General features: G+C 44.1%; 1 protein-coding gene across 1 annotated transcript; it reads left to right on the top strand.

The window, feature by feature from the left end:
- Positions 1-2,198: 2,198 nt before the first annotated feature.
- si:ch211-106h11.1 (volume-regulated anion channel subunit LRRC8D) lies at positions 2,199-9,031 on the top strand. The gene is made up of 5 exons (XM_058404933.1): positions 2,199-2,437; positions 3,293-4,186; positions 4,280-4,530; positions 5,969-6,346; positions 6,686-9,031. Exons 2-5 carry the CDS (start codon positions 3,296-3,298, stop codon positions 7,797-7,799), a joined length of 2,634 nt encoding a protein of 877 aa, XP_058260916.1. The 5' UTR covers positions 2,199-2,437; positions 3,293-3,295; the 3' UTR covers positions 7,800-9,031.
- The last annotated feature ends 314 nt before the right edge of the window (positions 9,032-9,345 follow it).

Here is a 9,345-nt window from a genome sequence, read left to right as displayed (position 1 = left end):
TGAACAGTCTGTGTGTTCTCTGCAGCCGGCTCTACCTCTCCACCTGGGCGATGAAAACCCCGTACGAAACGATCTCAGTGTTCGAATAAATAGAAAAAGTTTACATCTGATAAGAAAGTCATCATGTCTTTAAAAAACAAAAATGCTGCATGCAAAAAAAAGTGTGAAGTTTCAGAAGTAGATGGTATGATTCTGTGAAGTTTGTATATCTACACTTTTCTGTAAGGGCTTGTTTGCACACACACACACACACACACACACACTGAGATGCGTACTTTATTCTGAGCTTGCAGGCAGCGAGAGATGAATCTGAGTGTTACACTCTTCAGCTTGCATATATTCTTGCAGATACACGAATCTGGCCTCAGAGTGCTGACACCTGTATGCGTGTGTGTGTGTGTGTGTGTGTGTGATATTTTTGGATGAGGCATGTGTGTGTGTGTGGGAGAGAGAGAGAAAGAGAGGGCTTTCTGTCACACTCACCACACCCTGCCTTGCCCTGCTCTGAGTTAAGTGGTGAGATTGTTGAAGAGATGATGATGTGTGAAACCACAGGTCCAGTTAAGGACAGCAAGTCTTGCATGCATGCAATCACACACACACGCACACAAACACACACACAGGTTTCTAGTGTCAGGTTAAATCGCACAGCACGTAGCTGTGTGTTTGTGAGCTGCTGTGGTTTATTTGTGATTTTCAGACGCAGTGTGTTGAGTACACACGTGTGAGCTGAGCGTGTTTTTATGCGTTATGTTTCTGTATATTATTAACCTCTCGTTTTCTCTGTCAGGCCGCTAAAGCCAGAGTGTTGACATCACACTTCTCTTTATTGAAAGTGACGGCACTCTGTGACACGCGTGATGACCCCGCCTTGTCCTGTGAAAGAAACACCTAGTGCATCTCGTCTTTCTTTATTTTTCTTCTTTATTTTTTTCCCTTCTATTTCATTCTGTAAGCTCTCTCTCTCTCTCTCTCTCTCTCTCTCTGTGTCTATCTCTCTCTCTTTCTGTCTTTCTTTCTCTCTCTCTCTTTCTGTCTATCTTTCTCTTTCTGTCTCTCTCTCTCTCTCTCTCTCGTCTATACACTGATCTCAAATCAACAGGAAGTGTCCCATAGAGCTATCTAACACCTTCATAAACCTGTTATAATCCTGCATCATGGTTTATGAAGCATAATTCAATCCTCATGTCCCTCACTACAGAAAACACACACACACACTCTCTCTACATGTGAATCAACACGTGTGCTTTTTCGAACACGTCACATTCTGTTATCACACGAGATTTATTTGACATATGATACATGTTTTGCCCTGTAACCACTGAAACGTGCTAGAACACAGGACAACGTGACTTTACAGTGGAGTTGTGAATGTGAGACGCTTGTCTTCTAACTGAATAATAAAGGTGATGGAGTGACCTCTCGGGTGTTGTTATGTGGTAGAAGTGTGCTCTGAGGACTGCCGTGTGCTAGAAGACATGAGGAAGTGTCCTCTAGGGACCCAGGAAGAGCTGACTCTCTCCTTTAACCAGTAACTTTAACAGCAGGACGTCTAACACTGCCCTCTGCTGGTCATACTTAACATTGCACACAGTCGCAGTCACGTCCTCGTCCTCTTTATTAAGACACTTTCGGGTCGTACTATTTAGTATCGAAACAAACAAACAAATAAACAAACAAACAAATAAATAAATAATATCGTGAGTACAAACTGATATTATAGGGTGTTTGTGAAAAGATCAAAGGGAATAGGTTATAACCTTGCTTATTTGAAGTTAAAGTAATAAGTTTGTTAATAAATAAATAAATAAATAAATAAATACTCCGACGCTGTTTGTGAAAAACAGACTGGTCCAAACGGCTTTTAACCCCCATCGCCATGGCAACCTCAAAGAGAATCCCAAAGAAGCACGTGCTCCTTCTCTCATTGGCTACATCCCAAAAAGCCCCGCGTACTTCCCTAATAACTAGTACGCCAAAAACTGCACTCCGGGATCGGTCGCGAGCTTGCGGGTCGCCATGACAACGCCCAAGCATGCACACTACCGTACTAAAAAGTATACAGTCTCTCACTCTACACCGAAGAGCTGACCCGAGCGAACCGGACTGCACCGGCAGCCGGCTGTTTGGCGGCCCTGTCCCAAACGACTCCTTATAATCTCTGTCTAAGTGCACTACTGCAGGACTACAGGTCTAATACACTCCACTACGAGTGCTACACGGCTAGCTGCTGCGTTATACACACGATCCTGCTGCCTGGTGTTTCAGGTTTGAGACGTAGTGCACTACAAGCCCGCGAGTTTGTACCCTATAGTGCGCCTAGCTAGCAAGTGGGGTGCTATTTGGGATACGGCCCGTGTCATTCATGTTGTGATTCTCGGTAAGCGTCTGAAGCTGTTCAGGACGGGCAACTAAAAGTTTCTCACTTTTTTAAACAGTAAGTATATATTTGTATACTGTTTTCTAATGTGAAAAAATATTAAGACTTTTTTTGTGACTTTATTATTATACTCTAATTAGGACATTAGGACATAATGTTAGTAACATTAAGGTATAGGTAAGTCCAAGTTTAGACTGCAGTATCCTACTCCTCCTCCTTCTACTACTATTAGTAGTAGTAGTAGTAGTGATAATAATAATAATAATAATAATAATAATAATAATAAATGATTAATGACAGGGATTAATCAGTGTTGTGTTTCTACATGCACTGCTCTCCCCTTCTATTGTAAAGTGGGCGGAGCTAATCCTGAGTAAAAGTGTATTTGTTAACACTCACCAATCACAAGGCTGACCATTCACTCCTTAAATCCACATAACTTTTAATCAAAACTGTTCCTGCTCATCACTTCTTAACAGCCCAGCGAGCAAAAGGGTAAAACTGCGGCCTCGCAAATGAAAGTTAACCACACAAGTGAAAGCTAATCTTGTGTGAGAACGCTAACCTCACAAGTGACAGTGAACCTCAGAAGTGAAAGTGAACCCCATGAGTAAAAGCTAACCTCACATGTGAAAGCTAACATAGCGAGTGAAGGTTAACATAGCAAGCAAAAGCTAACCTCACTAGTGCAATCTAGCCTACTGGGGTGAAAAGCAAACTAGCCAACGTCAGGAGCATAACTACATTTGATCAGCAGGTTGAGCTTGAGCTTGATCAGAGCTTCATCGTGTTCTCTCTTTTTATTCAAAACTTTCCAGATGTTTATCATTTTTTTTGATAAATACACTGTGATCTCTGAGACTTTAATGAACGCTGTTGTTCGTTCTCTTTTCTCTTTCTTCCCCTGTGAAGGTGATGTTCACTCTGTCAGAGCTCTGGTCAGTTACTGAGAGACAGGGTCACTATAAGCTGCTGAAGCCATGGTGGGAGGTCTTCATGGACTATTTGGTGCTCCTCATGCTCATGGTGTCGATCCTAGCCGGGACTCTGTTACTGTCACAGGACGGGGTGGTGTGTGTCCCCATCTGCTCCACTTCAAGCAACTCCAGCGATTCTTTTGGAATTCCCTCGGATCCTGTCACACCTCATACTGCATCAAGTGTCACCATGTCCAAGAGTCTGGCTAAAGGCATTCGGACTGACCTGGACTACCAGCAGTATGTCTATGTGAGTACTGTGTGCTACCACGAGGCTCTACCATGGGTCTCACGCTTCCTGCCCTATGTTACCTTACTGCAATCATTGCTACTCCTGGCTAGTGGTTCCTTCTGGTTCCACTTTCCGCTCACCTCTGCTCGCATTGAACACTTTTTAACCATCCTTGCCAAGTGCTGTGAGTCACCCTGGACCTCCAGGGCACTTTCTCATGCCGCCAAGCTGGATAGAGCACATCACAGTCACCATTCAGAAGAGGACAAAGTGACAAGGACCCAAGTGCCACACATACCTAAACTCTTTACTCGACAGTCCAGCCTAGACTCAGGCACTGACAGTCCTCTTTTAGCCAGGGCGGGTAGTACCTCCGCTCAGCCTTCTCCATGTCCATCTAATTTGTCTCACTGCTCTACAGTATCCTCTCTGTCAATGCTAGAACCTGCGTCCTTGCATAAAGCAGGTACTGTTCTACCAGAAGGTTCTAGCACAGGGCCAACGCTAGACCGGAGTGATGGAGAACAGGCCAGAGCTCTGTTTGAGAGAGTCCGCAGGTTCCGGGCCCACTGCGAGAGCTCCAATATCATTTACAAGGTCAATAGAAGGTTCGGAATACCAGTTTTATATCTATAACTGTAGGGTTGTTGGGTAATGCTAATCCTGGGTGTCTTGTCTCCTTCGTCTCAGGTGTACACAGCTCAGACTGTCTTCAAAGTGCTGAAGTTCATTGTGATCGTGAGCTACACCACACCTCTGCTGGCCTCCATCTCTTTTACTTACATCTGCCAGCCCCATTCCCAAGCTTTAATTGGATACAGGACCTTCCAGTGCAGCCACCTGCTATCATCTGTCCTGCGCAAGCTGATGAAAGCCTACATCTGTCTCATGGGCCTTTATGGCCTGCTGGGTGTTTACACCCTTTTCTGGATTTTCCACAAGTACGCATGTGACCCATAGTGTATCAGGAGTAAGAGTACAGATCTGGGATCAGCTTCCTTTTGACTTCCTTTCCTTTTTACTTCCTTTTGACTAATTCTCATTATTTGGATGAAGATTGAGGAGACTGATCCTGGATCAGCACTGCTACTCTGAGACCTGTGCTGTAATACATGGGTCCTGTCGTAAATACTCTGGACAAAAGTGAACAACAGGACACCTTTTTAAAAATAAGTAGCAAGAAATGTTACAAAAATATACTGTGGCCTCCAAAATTATTGGTACCTCACAACAATTAACATGGATTCAAAATTATGGAGATATACATATGCCAGGGAAACCTCTGGGGACCAACCCAAAAGTAAGATAACATTTTGTATATTTATTCATAAGTATTCATTGGGGCAATAATTTTTGGCAATTCTTCTGAGCATATATTTATTAGAGTATGTAGATTTATTAATATTTACTAATTATAATTTTTTGTACTGAATGGTGCCCATAATTCTGGAGGACAGTGTATGGCCAAGTATCTTCTTACCTTCATCTTTACCTCTTTGTAAATGAATGATCAGCTGTCATCAGATTTCCCCCCCATTTTCTCCCTTAAAATGGTCACCTGCCAGTTCCTAGCTCTCCACTATTTTTCTCCGCTGACGTTTTTCAAATACTCCTCATGGAACGTCACATTACAGCATAGCCCACTTAGAAGAAAGTGCTATCTGGCCTCCTTTGCATATTCAATTTCAATTCAATTAAATTTTATTTGTAGAGCGCTTTTAACAATGAACATTGTCTTGAAGCAGCTTTACAGAACATAAGAAACAAAAAACATAGTGCAATAGTGCATGTTAGACAAAATCATCCCTAGTGAGTAAGCCTGGCAAGGAAAAACTCCCTTAGATGTTATAAGGGAGAAACCTTGAGAGGAACCAGACTCAAAAAGGGAACCCATCCTCATTTGGGCATATGCAAGCTCATAAACACCCCTGAATTGAGAGAGAGAATATGCCCTTCCCACCCCGAGGGCATGGCTAATTTTGCTTTGATTACCCCTTAGAAGCCAAAATTGTTTGGGGGAAAAACTGGTTGAGTTGTTAACCAGTAGTTGATCTGCTGAATGATACTAACTCCTTTGTTTATCTTTCCTTCCAAGCTTTCAGTCGAGCATGGAGATGAATGCTAATGAAGTGAGTAGATGCCATTAGTATGTCTTTTAACAAAACCTGCTGCTCTTCTATCCAATTCAGACTGATAAATGTTCTTTGGTTCATTAGAGTGTCAGTCTAAGCAGTGCTAGTGAGCAACCAGCCACGAAAGGATCTGTTACAGATTACTGGGTTCCTGAAAAGGTTCCTAAGTTTGGCTTTGTTGCTGAGTAGCATCTCTTTGCATTGGACGCAGGAACGGCTAAGTCTGACATTTCTGTCTCGTTCCCAGGTCTCTGAGGCAGTACTCATTCCAACATTTGCATGAAATAGGTTCCATGTTGGACGCTCCAGACCTGTGTAATGACCTGGCCTTCCTGTTACACATGACGGATCAGTATGACCCCCTGCTGGCTCAGCGTCTCTCAGTTTTCCTGTCTCCCGTCAGTGAGACTCGGCTCATGGAGGAAAACTTGGAGCGTCGCTGGAACTCCGGCCGTCTGCGCTCAATGATAACCTCTGATCACAAAGGGCGCCCCTTGCTGCAGCTGGTGGCCGTTCCACATCTTCCTCCTACACTCTTCACCCTGAGCCAGCTGGAAGTGCTGAAGCTGGAGTTAATTGGAGATGCTAAACTAACGTCACAGATCTCCAATATGACTGCCCTGAGGTGATGGTTTGAAGGATAATCTATAGGTTGTTTTCAGGTGGTGCATGAGTTTCTTGTCAAACCCTGGGCCCTTTGCAGAATCACTTCCTGGTTCTCTTGGAAATGGTAGTCTGGGGCCTGGTTCACCCCAACGAAACCCCCATGACAAATAGAGGTCATATTTTTGGTCAACACCTTTAGTTACAAACTGTCTGGTTGGAGGATCCCTGACAGCCAAGCCATACCATGTGATTATAGAGCATCTAAAATAGTTACTAGATCAGGAAAGTTCATTTTCAGGTGTAATTTTATTGTATTTGTTTTAACACAAGACCCCCAACTAACACATTCTTTCCACAGGGAGCTTCACCTGTATCACTGCTCAGCTACAGTGGAGACTGGTGCACTTACAGTCCTCCAGGAGCGTCTAGAGTCTCTGCACCTCACCTTCACCCAAGCCACGGAGATACCTGGCTGGGTGTACTCATTACGCAACCTGCAGGAGCTCCACCTGAGTGGACGAGTGGCCAGCGAGGGCACCATCGGGCGCGGCTGGGCACTGGGCAGCCTACGCTATCTACGCCACCTTCGAGTCCTCACATTGCGTGGCACACTCCAGAGAATCCCGTCAGAACTGAGCGAGGTCGCGGGCAGCTTGGTGCATTTAGAGATCCACAACGAAGGTGCCAGGCTGCTGGTGCTGACAGGACTGCGACGTCTGGTGGGGTTGACTGAAGTGGAGCTGCAGGGATGCCAGCTCGAGAGATTACCTTCTGCTTTGCTAGCACTGACGGGATTACGCAGTTTGGACCTGCAGCACAACAGCCTGAGGACATTGGAGGAACTGCTGGGCCTGCAGCATCTGAGGCGTCTTTCCTGCCTACGATTGGCCCACAATCGCATACTGGCCGTTCCTACCAGTGTGGGAATTCTCCGGGCCTTGGAGCTCTTGGATTTGGCGCACAATGAGCTGCGGAGTCTCCCACCAGCTCTGTTCACAATCCACCGACTCCGGCGCCTCCTGCTGGCTGGGAACCTGCTTGAGGAACTGCCTGCTGAAGTAGGGGCACTCACTCTCCTCATTGAACTTGACCTGAGCAGGAACAGGATCGAGAGACTTCCAGAGGCACTTTTTGCCAACTGCAAGGAGTTACGTATTCTGAATTTGGCCAACAACTCCCTAGGATCCCTGAACATGGGATTGTGCTCTTTGAGGCATCTTTCCAAGCTGGATGTACAAGGAAACAACCTCGAGGAACTGCCAGTTGAGCTTGGGTGCTGCTCAGGGCTTCGTGGAGGTGGTTTGCTGGTGGAGAGCTGGCTGCTGCACACTTTGCCGGGTCACATCAGGGACTTCTTACAGCAACCATCTTGTTCTTCTTCCGAAACAAATTCCCGCCCTTGTTCCGATATATTCCCTGCCTTCTCCGCCACCCAGTGGAGCTTCCTCTCGTCTGTGGAATCACAGATATAGTTGAGAAGAGATCTGAACAATGCTTTCTATATGAAGTTTGAATAAGTTAGTGCAGGCTTTTTCGGGAACGACTTTTGACACGAATTTGCTCATTTTTCTTGTTGAGTTCCAGTGGGAAGCAAAACACAGACTCCTTTCCACAGTATTATGATGGATAAGTAACCCAAGCTCAGGATCGAACCGGGCTAACACGATAACCACAAATATTTATCATTAAATTCATGATTATTAATCACAATTATTTTAGCAATTGTTTTTAACCACAGTACAGTAAGTCCCAGACTTATGAACATTCGAGTTGTGAATCTTTCACAGATACGAACGGTCCTCGCATTACGAACATTCGTAGATGCGAACAAATAGTGGAAGTAGCTCATGTGCCTGCCGGATGTTGTCACGGTTGTACTGACCAGTGCGATAGTGTACAGCAGTACAGCACTCAATCAGAGCCGAGGATCTCCGGAAGCGAGAGGAAAAGCAGTGGTGATGTGGAGGGGAACTGCAAGGAAGCGCAAAGCAATAACCATGGAAACAAACGTGAATATATATATATATATTTGTGTTAAAGGTCTATACTTATTTGTCATTTACTTAACACCGTGCATTATAACCCTATATTTATCTGAACATATTAAATCGCTCACTCTAACTAAATAATGAATCCAGAAATAGAATGTTATCAAATGACGTAGCTTTGGCTAAGCACGATTAAAGTCGTGAAGGAATAATATCGGCTAGCGAAGTGATGTAATAGTTTGTGATTTAATAATTAATGTTTCATTTCACTATGTACTGCGTCAGCTATATGTGGTTGAAATGACAATAAAGCTTTTTGAATCTTGAATCTAATGCTAATAATAAGCATTAGAATTATCCTAGTTCACAAATTAATGCTAGGTCCACCCCAGATTCTGAAATCAGTTAAATCAATGGCTTCTGAATCGTATCATAACCCATAGCACAGATTCAGTGACATTGCCAAAAATCAATCACTGACTTATCAATCCAAATCCTATCATATCACATCATATCATATCATGTAAAAAGCCTGAGGTTCTCACCTCTGCCGCCTGTTTACGTACGTAACTACAGTTATTTGTCTTGGTTCTAGAGTAAAGCTGTATTTTATACTGAGAGTATTTTAAAATTGTCAGTATATATTAATAAGTGTATTCTTTTTCTTCAAAGTAACTCGAATAACTTACAATTAAAAGACTAGCATTTGGATGAACATCCGACTTGACTAACCTGTGGGTTTTTTCCTCATTGGTTGTTCATACTTTACTCGCTGTCCACTTGATTAGGAACACCTGTACCTTCATTCAGTTCTCTGATTTCACTGCTGATTTGCAGACATGGCAAACTTGAGAGTTTACACAGAATGGAAAACTTTACACAGCGTTAAATGCGACACACAGGCAACGCCATGCCGTCCTGTTGGGCATCGAGGCAGGGAAAGAGGGCAGAGCCAAAGAGGGAAAATATTGATGAACCAGAAGAAGCAGGTCCTTCTTCTGTGTCCAGCTCGCACCTTGAGAAGCCCATC

Source organism: Hemibagrus wyckioides, linkage group LG12 (assembly GCF_019097595.1).
Source record: "Hemibagrus wyckioides isolate EC202008001 linkage group LG12, SWU_Hwy_1.0, whole genome shotgun sequence".
Classification (NCBI taxonomy): Eukaryota; Metazoa; Chordata; class Actinopteri; order Siluriformes; family Bagridae; genus Hemibagrus; species Hemibagrus wyckioides.
This window is presented reverse-complemented; position numbering and strand designations above follow the sequence as displayed.

What these genes read in the sequence shown, in the direction of transcription:
- si:ch211-106h11.1 (XM_058404933.1), top strand. Translation starts at nt 3,296, where the DNA reads ATGTTCACTCTGTCAGAGCTCTGGTCAGTTACTGAGAGACAGGGTCAC. An exon ending in CTTTTCTGGATTTTCCACAA is followed by an intron (nt 4,531 to 5,968) that starts GTACGCATGTGA and finishes TCTCGTTCCCAG; the next exon opens with GTCTCTGAGGCAGTACTCAT. An exon ending in TCCAATATGACTGCCCTGAG is followed by an intron (nt 6,347 to 6,685) that starts GTGATGGTTTGA and finishes TTCTTTCCACAG; the next exon opens with GGAGCTTCACCTGTATCACT.